This window comes from Acanthochromis polyacanthus, chromosome 18 (assembly GCF_021347895.1).
Source record: "Acanthochromis polyacanthus isolate Apoly-LR-REF ecotype Palm Island chromosome 18, KAUST_Apoly_ChrSc, whole genome shotgun sequence".
Lineage (NCBI taxonomy): Eukaryota > Metazoa > Chordata > Actinopteri > Pomacentridae > Acanthochromis > Acanthochromis polyacanthus.
Window position 1 is genome coordinate 15,039,131 of NC_067130.1, and position 20,099 is coordinate 15,059,229.

General features: G+C 39.7%; 1 protein-coding gene across 6 annotated transcripts in view; it reads left to right on the forward strand.

The window, feature by feature from the left end:
• The window catches only part of dab2ipb (DAB2 interacting protein b), a 193,140-nt gene that overhangs the window by 24,050 nt on the left and 148,991 nt on the right, over nt 1-20,099 (forward strand). For 4 of the 6 annotated variants that reach the window (XM_051938113.1, XM_022192489.2, XM_022192490.2 and 1 more), the window contains exon 3: nt 3,166-3,271. In XM_051938113.1, the coding sequence (XP_051794073.1) occupies nt 3,166-3,271 (106 nt within the window). Of the gene's footprint in view, nt 1-3,165; nt 3,272-8,890; nt 9,157-20,099 lie in introns of those variants that run through there. The other 2 variants (XM_051938116.1, XM_051938117.1) reach the window with 1 other exon arrangement.

Genomic DNA, 20,099 nt, shown 5'->3' on the forward strand with positions numbered 1-20,099 from the left:
GTAATAATTGCGGGGAGCAATTATTTCAATCGACCTGCTGGCAGCCTTTCCACTACAGTGCTTTTTGTTTCACAGCAACAAAGAACAACAGCTTTTAAATGCATCCATCTCGAGACCCTGACTTGGAAAGGTCATCTCTTATCGCTGCTGGATTTCTGTCATGTCAGCAAATTGCAGGTCAGAAGAATGATACAGTCTTCCAACAGTTCCCCCCAGATAGCGGTGTTTACACATAGAAACAAGCTGCGGAAGAAGGTGTCAAAGCTCCTGTGGACAAGCAGTGGAGGTCAAACATTTCCATACACATAAGGGGCATGCATATCATGGTAGTTATTGTAGTCACTCTGTATCGTGTGATTAGACTGTGTATGTTGCCACAAAGTGACAGATTTGATCCGAAGTTGACAGCATTAGTGCAGCTTATATAGCTATAAATATTTCAGCATATTTGTAAATGTAATCAAGCAGCAGAAAAGGTAATAACATTAATTTCTGTGAAAAATGCCCACTTGTTCCCTTTTTCACGCGTGATTCAGTGTTTTTCAGCATACAGCAAGGGAAGGGTTGTGACATTTCAAAATACACTTCGATGATTAACATTTTGCCACAAATTAAAAATGAAAACGGATTTGGATTTAGGCTGATGGATTTACTTTATTGCCTGCTGAGCTTTTTCGTGAGAATTAACTGTATTTATCAAAGGGAATGTGTGTAAGTGTATTCCTAAATCTGTATAGATTAATTAGTTAATAATTGCATTTGCCTTTGTTCATTCTTTACTTGCCTGAGTTTGGTCTGTGTGTTCCTCTGTTCTGCACTAAAGCCACCAGAGTGAACAGAAATGTGAAAGCAAGAGGAATGAAATCAATGTTTACAGCAAGACTTTAAGTCTCTGAACAAAAGTTGTGATTGATTGTTGGCTGTAAAGAAGTTACTGTAGGGGTTTCAGTAAACAGTCACTCTTTCATGTCTGACCTTTTGTTTAATCTTTGTTCTTATTCTGTTTCTCAGTCTTTACTTTCTGTTGAAATCTTTAACTCTCTTTCATTAGTCTTTCTCCTCATTCCCAGTTCCTACTTCTCTATTTGTGCTTTATGAAGAGATATTATGAGAGTCATTATGAAAACATAGAATTAGAATGTATCAATGACAACACATGATGCTGATATTGTCATTGTGATTGGCTGTTTACTTAAATGACAGGTTCTTAATCACAAGACAAATGATGCTTCTGCAAACTCAAAGAGCCAAAATGAAAAACACAGAGAGAATGCCAAAATGAGGGGATAACAATCTCCACATTCAGCAGGCGTGTCGCATTACTTGAGGGCTGCGGTGTGAAGGTAATAAAACTGAAAGAAAGGTGTGATTCCAGAGGGGGTTTCTAGTTTACAGTTTCCTCATTTTCACCTTCAGTGTGTTGTGCAGCCTCCGCTTGTTCCTTGGGCCCTCGGAGCACACTGTGCATGCACTGATCCTGCAGCTCGTTACTACATTTCTAAGCTGCACTGAGCTGCCAGTAGAGGGGGCTGATGATTAGAGACTTTTTTTATTTGCTGTAGTCAACACTCAAAAACTCCTGTTAAATTCAAATTGTGTCCCTGTTTAAACTCAGCCTCAAGTCCACTAGACTTTGTTACTTCCTTTACTGTTGTAATCCGATCAGTGCTTGCACACATGGCAAAAGCAGTAATCTTAACTTAATTGGCAAGAGTGTGGAAAGAAACATCACTGCTTCCTGTTTGCAGTGTTTTCCGTAGTTCATTGTTTCATGGAGCATCAGTTAAGTAGCTTTTTTTCATCAAAACAATTGTAGTTTAGCATTTGAACTTATATGGCTTTCATCCAGAGTGGTAATCATTTATTTCAGGCTTCATCTTCAGCTCATACAGTCACACTGCACTGATATCTGCAAATAAGTTTTGTAGTGGCAGAGGTTCATTCCTCATATACTGTAACTCACTCAAACTTCCCTGCCTCGATTTTTCCACTTAGCCCGGGGAGTTTTCATTCATCCATACGATTTTGCTAGCATGCCAGCCCTTCTGACCTTTACTCACTATTTCAGAAATTAATCAATTAAGTTAATTTAGTGCTCTGTGGATGTGGATCTGTAATGAATTAGGAACCGGTTCTACAAATTCTACACTGAAAATTGTTAAAATACAGGCAACAGAAACTAAAAATGTGACTGTTTTTCCTCCACTCTTGATATTTTAGACATCTCAATGTAGGGTACTCTTCAAATAAATTATTACTCTCTCACTGAGTGTGAAACATGAATAATTGGATAAGAATCTAGTAATGTATTATTAAATGACAGATTATACTCAAATCCTTGCTCAGAACTAGGGTCCCTGGACAGACTCTGGCTCTCACTGTACTGTCTATGACACTACAGATTGTTGCAGTGAACAGTGGTTCAAATTACAGCGTATATTGCTTAGTCATTATGGCTCAGACCACCAGACACCGTCTTTACGTCAGAGACGGTGTCGGTGAGAGCTGTCCTTAAAACCTAAGTCCCACGAGGCAAGTAAGGAGGCGACTCGCAGAGAGGATCAGAGAGAGATAAGCAGACGGACATGGAAACAGAGGAACAGAGAAAACAAGACAGACAGGGTGCTGCATTGAGTTGAGAGGTGTGAGGATGTTCGATAAGCCATTATCACTCCACTTGGAGGACATCAGGCCCTTTCCCTTTTTATTTGACTCACCACTTTCTCGCCACAGCCATTCTTTTTTCCTTTGTGTGTCTAATCTTTCGTTGCCAAACATTTGGTATGCAAGCTATAGGAAGATATGGGCTGACACAGACTGATGTGCTGCTAATATCCTGCTTTGTTTTATGCGACGACCACTCATTTATCAGGACGACTACAGCTATTGTGCACTGCTGGCCCAACACAGTATAAAACATGGTGACCAGAATAACGACAACAACCCAGATAAGGAGCCTCAGTCACTATTGAATGTGCATTTTATACATTTTTGTGCGGCCACCATTTTTCTTCCAGCTGGCTTTCATTCTTCCTTGGTATTCAACGCACTCTGTCACATTTGTTAAATGTATTCAGGACTTGGTCTGACTTGAATGTCTTGCTTTCTGTAAGTGTCTCTACTTTTCTCTTTGTTTATCAGCAGATCTGTCTCTTGTTGTTGCAGGAGAGGCGCGCTGCATCATGCAAGGTCCATCTTCTGCGTCGCACCATCAGTGTTCCAGTGGAAACACAGTTTCCAGAATTCCACAGCCAGCTGTCCACCGAGAGCGGTAAGCAGCCTGAGGACATACCTCTGCAGTGATCAGGACATACACACACACACACACAACCACACATATGCATATACTGGAAATAAATAATGTGCGCTCTTGTTTCTGTTTGTTCAGCATAGTTGTGCACATATAGAGATATAATACAGGGTGTCCCAAAAAATTGACATCATGTCGAAGGCCAATAATTTTGGCAATTCATGTTGAAATAACCTCAAATTTTCACAGAATGTATAGAAAGAGATCAAGACTTTATATTTAATGTTCTATTTTTGCTCGGTTTTCAGGTTGAGCCGTGCTGTTCACTCTCAAAAAGAAGTTATTTTGCGTCTTGGAATATGCTCACACACAGTCACCCAAGACTGTGCAGCGTACCTTCAATGCAAAATGTGGAAAAACTTCACCTACTGGCAAACAAATTTGGACTCGGTACAAAAAATTTAAAGAGGAAGGCTGCTTATGCAGGGCTAAAGGATCTGGTAGACCATCATCAACATCAGCATATTCCAAGATGCAAATTGACTTCTCTTTGGGAGTGAACGGCATGGCTCAACCTGAAAACAGAGCAAAATAATAGATTAAATATATTGTCTTGATCTGTTTCTATACATTCTGTGAAAATGGTTGTTTCAACAAAAATTGCCAAAATTATTGTCCTGCGAAATGATGTCAAATTTTTTGGGACACCCTCTATATTGTTAAAACTGTAAGGAATCAGAAGAGGTTGGTGCTTTTTTATTTGTTTGGCTCTACTTTTGACCTTTTGGGGCCCAAAGCTGCTTAATTTCAGCTTAGAGTTGAACTCAAGGACTTGTATGCAGATGCTTGTCCAATAAAAAGGTCAAACGGTGAGTGTAACTCAAGAGAAGCACTTCTTTCTACTCCTCAGTGATATGACCAGTCATACACTAACACATGCCAGTGAGCTTTGCATTGCTCGCATGCCTGGTTGAGACTCATGAAATTCTTTTCTTCCTCATATCCACTAGATGGAGAGCTCGCTGCTTTGTGGCACTGCTCTGCACTTCAGCACTAAGAGAGACACTCAAAAATTCTTTCAAAGTGCTGTTGTTGTGTTGCACTTTTCCTGACGCTTTTACAAGAACACGATTGTGCCGTTTATTGAATAACTTCAGGAGACGCCAGCATACATTGTTAGTCGACAAGACGGTAAAAGCTGGTGGAGTCTGTGGCCTTGAATAAGATCAACACATAGTCAAAGTGAAACACTAGGTGGTGCTGAGGTTTGACACTGAAGCATTTGTAACCCACAGTTACCGTTGCTTTGGACGTTAGCTGGCGTGTATCCTCATGTGACCCCCCTTTAAATCAAGTGAGTTCATGGTTCATTGATCTGCTGTGGCATCTTCAGGTTTGCCTAAATTTCACCATTTTAGGGAGCCATTTAATTCAATTTTGACAAAAGTATGACTGAAGGGCACTTCAGAGTGTTAGCATTTTTTTCCTGGTCCTTCAGCTAAAAAGACTAAATGATGTTATTTCTCAAGGAATCTATTCTTTTAGTTAAAGCAGCACGTCTTGTTTGTTGGCACACCATAAGAAGTCTAATTTAGATGTTTTAAATCTCACCAGTTTTCTCCTTTCTTGCACTTTGCTTTTTACGCTTATCTTTTATTTGTTCTTATACTCTTTGTCCCCCAAGTAAGGTCACATTTTTGTTGGTAGTACGATGAGGGCTGGGTAATGAGACGAGCAGAAACGTCCTTCTGTCCTCCCAAAGTTATGGCTGTTACCCAGCATTCTCTGCATAGCGCATATTTGGTTCCATAAACAGGACGTGCTGCAGTTGCTCAGTGCTAAATCACTCATATACACACGATCAAAAATCAGAGCAGAGTTTTGAAATATGAGCATCTCATTTTGTCATCTGTGCTCGCAGACACAAGCGATGACATGATGATGAGAAACCAGCACAGGAAACATCATTATGCTGGGTGTCTGTGATTAAGTTGAAGAGACAGAGGCTAAAAGAATAAACACAGTCTGCCAGCTTCTTCACTAATTACAGGTTTAGCTTTGCAACTTTGCCAATGACAATCGGAGAAATTTCCATGATGATTATGTAAGATAATTGCTGAATTGCTCATTCAGATTTCCGTAGTCAACATACACCGTTCTGCATGTAAAATAGGATACGTTAGAATACAAAAATATGTTACTGTAGTGGTTATTCTGTCACCCATTTAAATAAAATGTCATACTTTGGCTATTGTATCACCTTGAAGGTGTTTAGCTAAATTAGTAATTACAAAGCAAACTTCATTTCACTTCAGTTCAGTTATCACTGAAAACATACTTGCAATGGCATGAAAAAGTCCATATAATAGCTTTTAAAGATCAGAAACAGCATTGTCTGAACACACCAGATGGGTGTTACCATAGCAATGCCTGTGGAAAAAGAATCTGATACTTGCTCCTTGAATGCAAATACTTCTTGTGGTTAAAAATTAAATTTCCTTTTATAGTTTCAAAGGAGCAGCAGATATCCAGTACAAACATAAATGCAACTTAGAATAAATTATATAATAATAAATGAATTTTATTATAGTACCAGGTTGAGATAATACAAAAGCTTAATTAAAACACACTTGTTCACTCGCCGAATAATTTTCACCTGAACAAAAACAAATGCGCTTCGAAAACCATAATGACAGAAGCGTAGCTAAATTTATTCCTAGAAACAAATCAGTAATATGTGTTCTCATCCTCTCTTAAGTGTCTAACCTTTAAAGCTGCTCTTTGCATGTGTGTATGGGCACCTGTACAGTTTTCAGATCCGGATCCACATCACAACACTACAAACACTGACACTGCCTGTGTTTTCCAAAATGATCCGTTGGTGTCCCACCTGCTCTTGTCCTTGTGTGACGCTGGCTCTAAATAAGCAACGTGATGAATAAAAACTGCACTCGGATGAATAGGAATCCACAGCAAATCAGAGAGCGCTCTCATCTCGTCTCATCCTCAGACTGAATAGCGAGCGGCTCCCGCTTCTAGTCTTTTGAACTCGTCAAGGTTTCGGTACAAACATGCATGAGACGGGGAGCGCTGTTGTGCTCCCACCAGAACAACTGAGCTTAATTTTAGTGAGATGAAAGTTTTTTTTTTTCTTTTTCTGGATGCAGCTTTGAAAGCGTTCTCAACTCTTTGGTTCTTGGGCATATGCTGCCCTATTTTCCAGTTTGTACTCGCTGTTAGCTGGAACATTTTAGATAGGATTAAATAGAACTGGATTACTGACCAAAGGCTGTTGAATGAGTTTTAAGTGCCTTGTCGTCCAAATGCTGCCTCACATGTGTTTTAAGTCCTGCTAGCCATCTTCCTCCTCAGAATGTATAATTGCGACACCATTAGCCAGACTGTTTGTTAACTTTGTGCCAGCCACTATGGTAGATCTTGCCATTACACCACTAAATATTGGACTATTTAGCCCTAAAGATAAACTCAGAACCTCTCAGATGTGGAGCAGTTCTAAATTATCAAAAAGTTGGGATAGTTTGGATGAAACTTTTTTCACTCCATTTGGCTCTCTTGCTTTGCTGACAGGATGGTGAAAAGTATCTATAAACTGATACTAAAGCAGACACTGGCTATCCATTATTGATGATAATCAGCTGTACAATTTATTCACTGCAAACTGGTAAATATTTACATTTATTTTCTTATCATTTATATTATTATTTTTATTATTATGTAGCTGTCCACCTGTTCTCTCAGTCTAACTCAAATTTCCTTTCATAGTTTTTACGTGTTAATGATACAATACTTTATAAATTTGTTTCCAGCCATGACAACACATGATAATACGTAGTGATTAATACATTATTTGTCAAATGTTTTTTGCTTTGCTATGCTGTGTTAAATACAACTGAACACTTTTTATACCTTAGTGGATTTGTTGACTGAAAATGTATTGATGTATTATTTGATAATCCACTAATAGTTCTGATAATTTTTCTAATAACAAATCATACACAGGGAAGATGTCCCTCTTTTGTATCACATACAGGGATGGCAATTTTCCGCGGATCCGCGGATTTCCGCCGATTTAATTTTAAATTTGAACACTTTATTGTCGCTGATGTTAACGTCGTTAACATCTCGCGGGAGTCTGCGAGACTCCCACGAGACTTTCACTGAAGCTATCGTTTGATTGTAAATGGCCCAGCGATTTGATAGTATATATACTATATATATATACACATATATAGTATATAGTATAGTACTTGCATATAGTGTATGTAGTGTATTTTGAACTGAAGATATTGAAAAAAGGTTGAAGAACATGTAAGTTAATTTGCTGACTTAAACAAGTCTAGTATTATTATGTTTTTGCTCATTTTTCAGGCCCCCGGTCAACAACTTTCAGCTGAAATCAGAATTTCAGTTGCCATCACTGAACATAGACTGAAGTTCATAGAACAAATAAACAAAACAGAAACATGAAAACAGGAAATATTTTAAAGAGCCAGTAATGAAAAGAACTGTTAGTTGCAACCCCTGATATTAACCCTCTGAGCCCTGAAACCTACTAAAGGGTTTAAAAGCTATGTTATCTCTGAAGAAATCTCCCTGATGACACTATCTGAGGCGGAAACGGTGAAATCAGAAGCAGTTGTTGGAGTTTCAACTTTCTGACGATCCTTGAACTACTCATCTGTTACATGCTGTTCCATCTGGAAAAATAACCAATTTTTTTTTTTTTGTTGTCAAAATCACTGTGCCATTTTAAAATATGCCAAAATGAAGGGTTACCAGAGCCAGATTCTTTGAAAAAAGAGAAAAATAACGTAAAATGTGGTCTTCAGCGCAACATAAAAGGAAATAGGGAATTACCTGTGGCCAGCGACCAAAATTCAGGGAATTTTCATCTAAACTTGGCTGAACTACAGGCTGTGTTTACAGAATAAGGACGAGTATGAAAACACAAGTTATTAGTAACATATCTCTTGCATATAGAGTCACCATTTTTTCTAGTGTTAGTAACACATAACACTTGGGAAATGGTGCACATGCTGATTTCACTTTTTCTAATTAAATTCAGCTTTATTTTTTTTTGTTATTTTCCTTTTTTCTGGTTCATGATATTTTAATAACAAAAGTCAACAACTGTATGCAGGTTGAGATTTTGCATAAGAATGTCGCCACAGACAGAAACGGCCTTTCATATAATTTCATGAGTGGGTCAAAGACTCCAGCACCACTTTACTACCTCATTTGGCAGTAGATAGCGATTTAACAGACATTGAACTGAATGAAAATCTGCCAGACTTAACTTAAAAGTGCCGTTCCACCTTTCCTGTTCCACCCGTTGTTAACATCCAGGCTGCAGCACTATATATGCTCCCAAACTCTTCTGGCATGTTATTTTTTCAAAACTGACATTACGAAGTTCTCTTTATGACGAGAAAAAAATAAGCCAAGAGTGTAAAATTGATCAAAGTGGAAACATTCAGCCCAGCCACAAGCTTCCTCCACCCATATCTCTCTCTCTTCATGTGGAAACTGCTTCTCTCTCTCTCTCTCCTCCCGCCCTCTCGGTGCTCGGTTATGCTCTCTCTCTCTCTCACCGCCTGGTCTCCGGAGAGGGGCTCAGTCAGACAGATGTAACACAGCGGTAGAAGGCTGAGCTGAGCTGGCAGGCTGCAGGGGCCAGACCAGAGCCAGCAGCTCTGACTGGAGAGAACAGCAGAGCGCAGACGGCAGCGGCGCAGGAGATAAAACAGTAGTTGTAGTAGTAGTAGTTGCACTTCAGTTATTGAGTTAAGTTTGCCCCGGGATATGGGTGTGTTGATCTGGGCGCTCTTCACCCTGTGAATTTATCATGGACCCTGACACGAGCACCCATCCAGAGGCACAGCATGGTAAGTGGGATTTGAAGCACCGGAGAAGGAGGAAAACATAAGGAAAGATGAAAGTGATGCCGTGGAAGCAGCATTTTAGTGAACAAGGGAGTTAGATCACATGGTTTTCTTGTTGGCTTGCTGTTATGGGCTAGGCACTCCATTTGGCTCATAAGCTACTGACTAGAGCCTCTGTGGTCAGTCATGAATAGGACTTCAGTCTGTTATGTTGAGTAGGGGGTTAAGGGGTGAAGGGTGTTATATGGCAATGTGATGAAATCAACTGCCTGCTAAAGACATCTCACTTTAATGACCTGTTCATCATCACTTTACCAGGGTTATAAAGTTTCAGGCGTTGGTGTAGCTGAGAAGGTTAAAAACTGTATGTAGAAAGAATTCTCATGGATGTTTGGCTGCGTTCAGTGTGAGCTTCATGGAGCAGGAAGCTCTCCTCTTGGTTTTTGAATAGAATAATTAACTGTGGCATATGTGAGGGCCGTGGGTGTACCGTTTCTGCTAAAATGCGGCGAGATAATTCCGTGGCTGTGCGAATTTGTATATTTGTAGGCCGTGTCGTGGTTTCACCATGTGGGTGTTTGCGTTAGAGACACATAGCAGCACGAAAGAATGAAAGTGGGAGACAGAGGGATAGAGAAGGGGAGAGACAGAGAGCGAAAGAGTTATGTACACAAATAAATCCAGGGGGATCTAGACTGCACTGTAGGCCAGAGAGTGCTCACTCTTTCTCCTCTCCCTCATTTTCCGTTGCCTCTTTTTTTTTTTTTCCAGCGCTCCAAATGTTAGAGTCTAAACTAGATTGTTAAAAGGCAGAAAAAAATGGTGTATTATTAACTGGGCCAGAAAAGACGATGTTTTGTCTTCATGGCCAACGGGAAGGACTCTGCTGTGCTGCTGATGAAGAATGTGGTTAACAGAATGAGTCAACACAGAGCATATTTCCAAGAGACCGTAGTTTCTCTTCGCCAGCGTCTAAGCCACATTTGCTGTATGCACTCGGCTTTCTGCCACGAAGGAGAAGGAGAGACAAAGAAAAGGGAAAGAAAACTACTGAACACAAAGTTTTTATCCATCACTTGAGACATAAAGTGTCTGTTAACAATCTAACCCAAATAAGTGAGAACACTGAGCTATTTCTCACCTTCACAGAAAAGTCTCCCAAAATACAATGTCAACTCCATGCAGTAATATTATGTCTCCTCTCAGCCAGTCAGCCGGCCTCTCCCAATGCATGCAGCCCCAAAAAGATTCCTTCTGAAGGTTCAATATAAATAGAAAAGTGAAGTTGAAAGGGCAATAATCTGATATCATCCGATTACATTCTCACCTCAGGCTTGCACGCCACAGGAAGAGTTCACGCTTCCCAAGACTTGCCGGCATCAATTTTCACTCTCTCTCACACACTCACACACACACTCATCACCATAGCTGTTATTTGTAACAAACCTAAGAGCAGATCCTTGCCTTGCACTTCTATATGCATGTTGTTTGCTCTGGGTATTTTGCATGTAAAGTAGATTTAGATCTGTTATCTGCATCTAGCTGACTGTTACAGTAAAGGCACTGTGACTGGACCTATTTCCTGTATCTGTCTACAGAAGGCAGAGAAGTGCTGATGCTGGACATCCTCCCCCACTGTTTATTACTTTATTGAGCATTCTGAGTGGCATCGCAACAAGACCAGCCAATATAACACGGGTCGCCTGAATAACAACAAGTACCACTACGACCAGGGATGTAATGATCAAGTTCTTTAGTACCAACCGCAGTTCTTTTAATCCTTGACACCCAGAGCTTCTGGGCGTTTTGCTCATTTTTCCTCACTGTGGCCTTATTTTTCACTGCAATTGAAAGTCCTGCACCATTGCTAAAAGACTTGACAAAGTTGGAATGTCAACAGCCATAAAAAAGGAAAAAAACTAAAGCAGAATATCTTTACTTATTAAACAAAAGCTGGAAAAAAAAAGCCTTGAAACAATAAATTTTTTCCAAGTGCACACAGGTGTCACCAGTAATGAGGAAAATGGTAGCTCAACATACTATACATGTTTTACTACTTATATTTTTATTTTTTCTGCACGTACTTGTCTGCTATCTGCTCTGTTTAAACACTGCCTGCAGTTCAGTCAAAAAATTCTTTTGTGTCACATGTGTGTTCACTGGAGTCATTAATGGCTTCACAGTTGCACCCAAAGTTCAGAATTTTTTCATTTTTCACAGAATCTGGTTGCAACAAACAATTTCTTTGTGGGGATTTTTTTTAAATGAAACACACAGAATGGTGTGGTTTTGATGAAATGTCATGATTTTAAGCTTTGATTTGGATGGATTTTCTGATAGAGTGGAATGTCCAAGATGAACCGATCAAGGGACATCAGAAAGTTGAAATTGATATATAGTGTACTGTTCAAATGTAATGTTAAAAAAAGCCCATGCTGGTGAGTTTTGGAGTTCAAAGGGTTAATACTTCTGCTGATACCAAGTCTGATCTGATATTTAAATGTACCTAAATAACAAAGCTCCTCAGTGCCCGGTCAAATTAATATAAGCGGTCTGATTTAGATAGTGCTGCATGTTTGACAGTTTAATAACTTTTCATTAGCATAAAGCAGTATCACGGTTTATTTTCAACAGTAAAAGCATGTGCAAAGAGTTGGAAAAGCTTGATAGCCTCATATTATCCATGGCTTTTTCTTGCACAGTCTTTCAAAATGACATGGACGCTTTGCTTGTTAATTTCCCAGCGGTTTACCATTTCCTTGACTGAATAACAACATTTTCCACCACAGAAATGTGCTGGTCATCCAATGTGATGAATTCCATCAGCTTCTCGGTAATGTTTTTAGCCTTGTCAGTATCTCAGAGAAACGTTTTTTCATTGTTGAAAGCTACCTTCCAGCATTGCCTGCTTTATGCCTGTGTGAAGCCGCTATACCCTGTTTGTTTTTTTTATCAGAAGCCATATTGGTTCAAAGTGACTTTTATATTTCCATCAAATGAAATGTTAGCATTGCACATAGCTCCTACTTTCCCATTTCCTGATGCCATAAATTGTGGGCAGCATCCTCTAACGTCCCACTGAGGATGGTTATCATAAAAGCAATGTGGAACAAAATGCAATAAACACTATCAGATTTGTTTTACCTGATACTGATCCATTAAAATATACTCGAATTGGCCCTGATATTGGTCCTAAGGATCAACTTGGAGCCTCAGGATTGTTCACCAGAAGAGGTTTCTCACAGATAAACAGACAATCCCACTTCAAGTATGTCTCTGTACAAACAAGCCTGGCTTTATTAGGTATCAGAATGAGTACATCTACTGTGCTAGTTTATGGGAGCCTGCAGAGATGAGAGGAGGTTTCAGGGAAGAAAGTAAAAAGGGAGATCCAGAAGAAGTCCTTATCCGTGGCGGTCATTGACATGTAAATAGGTCTGCCTGTTTTTGTCCTAGATTAGAAAGGTTGAATTCCTGCTCATGTACCAAAGGAGAAGACACAAAGACAAATTTTAGTTCGAGTGTGTGTTTTCACTTGTGTCAGACAGAACTCTGGGTAGACGGGGAGATTAACCCAGCTGAGATTTCTCTGGAAAAACAAGGGGCTTTTCTCTTTCTTTCCATTTTGAAGTGATTTAGGCATTTCTGACTCCACTTCTAAAATTCCCCGATATTACCCAGATGAGACTGTGGTATTATGTGTGAAAGTGCTGCAGGGCTTTGTCATGAAGAATGTTCAGCTTTTAATGAAAGATTTATTCTTGCTGGTGCTGTCATGTGCTAAAACCTTACCAGACTTTGGAGCTGGGTGATACAGCGTGTGTAAATTTAGGAACTGGGCTGTCAGCTTAGAAGTTGTAATCTACTTTTAAGAGAGGAAACATTATCTTGCACCAGGCCTCATGGTCAATTCAAGTTCATACGGGAGACTTTCTTCACACTGGGAGGTTACAGCCTTGGCAGATTAGTATAGTCTAAAGGCTTCAGAGACTGATAAAAGCATGATGTTTAGTCTGTCTTGTTTCCATCTGTTATCGTATTTGTGTGTCTAGGATTATGTGTAGTCTGTATGTGTGTGTATTTCTGTGCTTGCATCTTTGGGGAAACAAACTTAGATTTGAAACCTTTTGCTAGAAAGACAAGGTGAGTTCATTCTGACCCGTCCCACTTCTTTAAAGGGCTGTTTCATAGTTTCAGGGATTGGGTTTGAGGTTATAGGTTAGACTGTCCCAGAATTCCTCATGAAAATATCTGGGTATCCGACTTTTTTCACTTGCTGGCAGCTACAGTAACTCAGTCAGTCTGTCTGCTGTTTCTTTGGGCAGACTTTCTATAGTAAGTCTTTTTGATACTAAGCAAGACACAGATGAAAGGCGAGACACTGATGCAAATAGGCTTAAAAGTAAAGTTGCAGAGCTGGCTAATTTTGCTCTCCGGGATTGTATTAGTGACCCCTGTTTCTGCAATGAGCTGATGAATACTGTCATTTAATTCCCTGTTTAACAGTCGATTATTGCAGCTTTACACCTGCAATAACAGATTTTTTTGCCCCCTGGAGGCAGCAAAATCAAGTCAAGAACACACCCCTGGCATTATTATAAACTTGAGTTTGATATTGCAAGCTTCTCAGGAAAAGTTGCATAGTCACACATCCAGCATTTATGGAGCAACATTATCAATCATATTTCTAGCCAGCTGACGAATATAAATGCTCCAGTCACTTTCTTTTAGCTCTATTTTGGTCTCCACCAACTCCTAACAGAAATATTTGGCACCTGAGCTGCTAGATGCTCCACTACTGTGTGTTCTTCAGCTAGTTGGTAAGTGTTTGTCAAGTAGCATGGGTTTTCTTGCAGCTTTCTTGCATAATTTTACTGCCCTTTGTGTTCAAAAATTATTCTATAAGAGCAGTGATAGCAAAGGCTCTGTCATGCTTTTTGCGTATGCGTGTCCGCAAGACATAAAATTCATCAGAACAATTGCTTGTTTTGAGTACAAACTGTGCAAAGAGATTCTCTCTCATCTACACCTTTTAAATTCACTAATAAAAAGATTGTAGTTGAAGTAGTCACGGTGCTACAGTCCAGTCTCTTACCAGCTGCTGTGTTCTGTGAAAAGCACCAAACCACAGCCAGCCTCTCAGAAACATCCACAAGAGCTCTGTTTGTCTGTGTTCGATATGAGGGTCACTGTGACCGTCTGTGTGCAGGCAAACATGTCCCTATTTTCGTATGAATAGAGCCGCATGCGTGTCTGCTTTCAAGGTCTGCATCAGTCAGTGCACAAGGATGCAAAAACCATGAACTGAAAGTGGTGACCTGAACAGCCAAGCAGTCTGTACAGCAATAAAGATATTTAAAACTGCACAATCAGGTGAGAATTTCTTTCAGTGAGCAACCTCTTTCATGTTTTTACATCGTTTATACATTGTCAACCCAAATTTTGGAACAACTAAAAGTATATTTCAATTTTCCTGTTCATAGATTAAAAAAAGCAAAGATTTCACCTGCTGTTATCAGGTAAAAATACACATATAATGCATATTATAGGGGCTGCCGTAGTATACAACTCCAGGTCAGCAACCAGTAAGAACAAAGCACATGTATGAATGTCAGATGGGATTTCTGAATATTGATGCCTCCAGGTTTCAAGATGACTGCTTTATACTGTAACTGGGGCAGCCTGCGTGTACGTAGAGGGCACCCTGCTGCTACAGCATTAGTAAAAGAGCAGAAGCATATAACAAGCAAAACCTCTCTAGCCTTAACCTCCAGAGGTTGAGACAAGTTGCCCTGCATTAGCTGGGCTGGAAAAGAATTTCAGGAGTAGTTTTAAACGACATGCAGTGTGTTGTGACTCAGGAGCTCCTTAACAGAAATAGCTCTGACGTTATTGTGAAATGAAAGCCAAGCATCACCTGTACACGTTTTATTTCAATAAAGCAGCTGTCCTCTTCTCATTAGCACTGAACCACGTGCTTATTGGAGAAACCTTTCTAACTCTTATGACCTGGTATCTTTCACATTCGGATTGTCAGCATCCACTTCACTGCATTTCACACTTGGCTTTAAAATTCTACTCAAATGCATCTCAAGTGGCTGCTTGTGATTGGATTTTGCTTCCACACTTATATTTGACTTTACCTGTGGGGAAAGCCGTGAATATTTCTGAACATAGAGGGAGGAAAACACACATCATACGCATTTGCAGCAGTGGAGGTAAAAGAGAGGGTGGCGCTAACTATTTGCATGAAGGATACATGCTACATATAAAAAGAAAAAGTGAAAGTTAGAAACAAAAGATACTTGAAAACACATAGACAGAGAGAGACTGAATCATAACTAATTTCATATGTGATTTTTACTACAAAGTAAACTAGGGGATGCTTCAGGTCAGGGACACATTTTGATCAGTGTACCTCTGATCATGTCCTAATATGGCTCGAACAATCATCCAGAGGAAGGAATGAGCACAGTGAAAATATTCAGAATGCCTTTTGCTGTCTTTTACAGTTTGCCTTTTGACCAATGTGCCGTTGGAAATAAGGAATCTCACGGAACTAAAGTCAAGAACAAATATGTTCTTTGGCACAATTGCATTTGCCTCGACAAAGCAAGTCGAACTAATCAAACATCATGAGCGACTACTCGGTTCGAGCCCTAATTTGTCAGTGTGGAGAAACGGAAAAGTAAATATAGCTGAGTCTGAAGTCATTGTGCTGGTCTTTGTATTTTGCCTGTTGTGTGATTAGCGATGTTGTGAAGGAGACATTCAGTGGATGAAATGCCACAAACATGTCTGTCTCCAGAGTTGCAATCTGCTGACTGTGATGTTCCGTTTCCATGTGTGTTGCAGTGTGCAATTTGTCTGTTTGTGGTACAAAACCACAATAAAGCGATTGGCAAATAAATTTAACTTTCAGTTCTGTTTCTGTTGTGCCTTCTCTCTCCCTCCCATTTGTCCTCTCTCTGTTTATCATGATGGTTTATAGGCTCTTTTGTTTACGGCTAGATAACTGTTTTACACGTCAGCAACACACAAAAAAAATCTTATGAGCATCACATCATTGTATTGCAACCTACTCCCACAAAACATGCACTCCTACGCAACTAAACTGCATTCTCAGTTTTGTTTCGAGGAACACATATTTTCTTTGTTTACATTTCTTTGTGATATATCATAAATATGTTTTGAATCAACATATCTTTGATTTTAGGTTATTGCTGTTCTGTCATCCCTTTTCGGACAGACAATCATATGATAGATGGGGCAGAACTTGCCACACTGGTAACACAGGAAATGATATTTTAACCTAAATCGTGATCTTTTTCTGAACCTAAGTATGTAGTTGTGGTTTTTTTGTCTGGTCACTGACCTACGTTTTCTCTTAAAATATAAATGAGAATGCAGTTTAGCTGTGTAAGAACATGATTTTGTGGAAACGCTTTTGTGGAAATTGCTTGTAATCTCAATAATCTCTGGAGTATGACCAGGCAGTGAAGCTCAGAACGATTTCTACTTTACCTCGATAGTCAAATGTCGGCTGAAAAACTTCTTCCTCCCTTGGAAATAGAAATAAAAATTTGAGCTAGCTTCCTCTGATCGAAGCAAAAACAAACCACTTGACATTTTAAAAAGTTTAATAAAAGGTTATTGACTCTGTGCTTTCACTTATAGTTTATGACCAACTGTATTTTGAATTTATTGGAATGATAAAAGTAAAGCGACTTTCATGCATTTTTGCACACCTGAATGCGCTGCAGGTTACAGTACGAAAACCGCACAAAGTGCATCCAAAACTGCGAGGTCCACGCAGGACATGACACATGAAAAGTTCATCAAACACTTGAAGCTCGTCTGGTGATGGTGGATATAAATAACACTGTAAAAGCAGAGCTAAGCAATAACCTCAGAGAGCTGACTGGTGGCCAGCAGCAACAGTGGCACGACTCCATTTGGCCCCATTTGTCAGAAAGCCTCCCTGATGGGACACTGTCAGTCAACAGAGCCCTGCCGGGGAGGGGAGGAGGGATGAAGAAAAACAGTGCTGAAAAAGAGAGAAAGAAAATGAGGCAATAGAAAGTAAAGGAAAATTGGAAAGTGCATGCACAATTAGATATTTTGCCTTTAGTAGATGTGATCATGACAGCGTGGTTGTGTACATGAGAGCTTTCACGTACTTTCATGTCTTAATGTTTGTCCATGGCATGTAGTGTTGTTCAAGAACGTGAAGTGTGTCTAAGATGAAGTGACTGCAAAGGGCATAAACTGAGCCAAACACAGCCATGAGCCATGAGCTCACAACAAATAGATGCTGGAAATGTGCTTCTCGCATCTCTGTAAACCTTTTGTAAATGTACTGGTCCCACACTGAGCAGCGAGTGCCAGACAGGCTGAGAGCGGTGGGGGGATGAGCTGAGGGAAGAGAGACGGAAAATATTGACTGTGCGATGTGAAAAGGTAACTGCTGAAGTCAGAAGGAGGATGCATGTTAGCAGGCTTATGCTTTTCCTTCTAATCACAGTCTAATCAAAGTAGGATGCGGGGATCGCTAGATAAACTGATTCCAATCAGTGTTTTGTTTATCCCGCTTCATTGTTTATGTGACTTACACAGTTACTGATCTGTGATAATCCACATGAGTATTTATTTCAGGATCAACGCTGGTGGGAAAATGCAGCGATCTGAGCCTGAAATTAGAGCTTTGGAGAAGCAGGAAGAGAAAATCGCAGATGACATAAAGAATTTTGCTGTTATATTTCCTTTGCTTTCATCATTAGATTTGCAGCCTACCTAACCCATGATCAGACTAAACATTACATCACGTCACATGTTGTTTTGTGTGTACTGTGTGTAGCAGTCCCACATGTGGACATTTAACCATCTGAACCCCAAAACATGCTGGTGTGTTGAAAGGCATGTTATCTTAACAAAAAAAGACAAAAATTGTGGACACAGAAAGAATCCTCAAGCTTCTATGGTCCTTGAACTGCTCATCTTGAGGTGCTGTTCAATTGGAAAATGTAAAAAATGGAATCTTAAAATCCTGATATGTGTCTTGAAAATTACTTAAGCTGTTTACTTTAGTCAGAATTTGTAAAAAAACAAAAACAAAATATATCTGCATTCCTCTGCGCGATTGTGAATTTATTAGCAACTGGGCTGCAACCTACAATCTTGTGACAAAAAATCTAGGACTTTATGGCAGAACTACAAGATGTGTTTACACAGAGCAGAGAGTAGATAATTATGAAATTAAATAAAAAATAAAAATAGTACAATATTAAATATTTAAATATACTTAGTATGTGAAATGAGCATTTAATTCCAGTATTGGAGGCTTTTGGAAATATGTGCCTGTTGCTTCCATCTTTCTCCATTGTTTGGAAAAATAATCAAATAAGCTTAACTGTAGATTTTTCTTCCTGGTTTGTGATTTGTCTGTCCGAGATACTCCTTTAATCTAAGGTGTTTGTAGTTGATTTTAAAAACATCATAAAAATGATACTTTGAATTAAACTAGGCATACCAGTTTTATATCTGTTTATTTTATGTGCCTTTATTCGTCTTAAGATTACGATATTGTGTTTGTCAGGGACGCTTTCATCTATTTGTACCAAGGGAAGGATTTGCTCTTGAAGAGAGCTCTCAAAGAAGCATGGAGGATTCCTCTAGAACAACTAATCCTCCCAAAATAACAGTGTCTTGCGTGATCAGATCAAAGTAAAGTCTACAATAGCTCATACGGAGGATGCTGGGTGCTGGAAGGCTCCAGGATGGCAGTGAACAACATTTGCATGTTGGAATCTGTGAATAGTGAGAATTTCAGCGCTCCTCTTATGACAAGTTGCTCAGAGCATGTTGTTCTGTAGGAGGTGGTGGTTTGGGGGATTTAGATTTTTCCTTGATTAGATGGTTGACAGTAAACATAAGGAGTAAGAGGCGTGAGAGAAGTGCGATAAAGCTTTTAGTGAAATGGGGGTTTTCTGTTCTGTAGCGTGCACGTTACATTGTGCGTCCCGCAGTTTTCGCCTTTTATGAGCTGAATTCCCCTTTGAATCTCTCTACAAAAAGCACTTGCTGGCATGGTAGGCATGGTAGCACTCTGACCCCACGTGCCGCACACAAGTGCCTTTGTCTCTAAAATGGCAGATGCTGGCATTCCTGATGCCCCATGTTCAACTCTACCTCCAGTTTAAATACACATTCCCTTTTTTTCTGCCTCTGCGAGCCAGAGGAAACAGGAGACAGTGATAATAGCGAGGCCGTCACTCTGATTTGTATTGATGTAACTTGACCATTTTATGTGGTAATTTTCCTCTGACTCAGCTTTCCGAGGAGCACAGTGTCATTTTGTTTATGCATTAAGGTGTGCCTCAGCACAAACATTTAAAATTTGTTTAGTGCCCAGGGACTCGATAGAGTATAGAATGACAGAGGCAATTCTTAAGGCAGATCATACTGTAGATACATATTAGACACACCATTTCTGGCTTTTGTCATTGAAGGTTCATCTCTTTTCTCACACTGACTCTCTGCTTTTCTTTCTGCGTACTGCCATCATGCACACTCTGTTTTCTCCATCCTCCCTTTTCTTCTCTATTTCCTTTTCTCCACTGATGCTTTTATTTTCTTAACTCTATTTTGGCAGCAGCATCTCTGCTTTAAAGCGCAAGGAGATTAATTATAAAAACTCTCATTTATGCAGATTTCATTTCTGTTAACCTGACTTTCACATGCTAATAGATAAAAATAATAATCTATGCACGGATTAGACAAGCACACATTATATTCACTGCTCTTGCCATTAGCTTTTCACACAAATCGACTCAGGAAAACAAACAAAGCGACAGGGGATGAGGGATTAGAGAGACAGAAAAGGAGACGAACAAAGAGGAAGATAAAAGGAGAGGTGTGTCAGAGTTGTCTATAGGAGTGGACGTCAC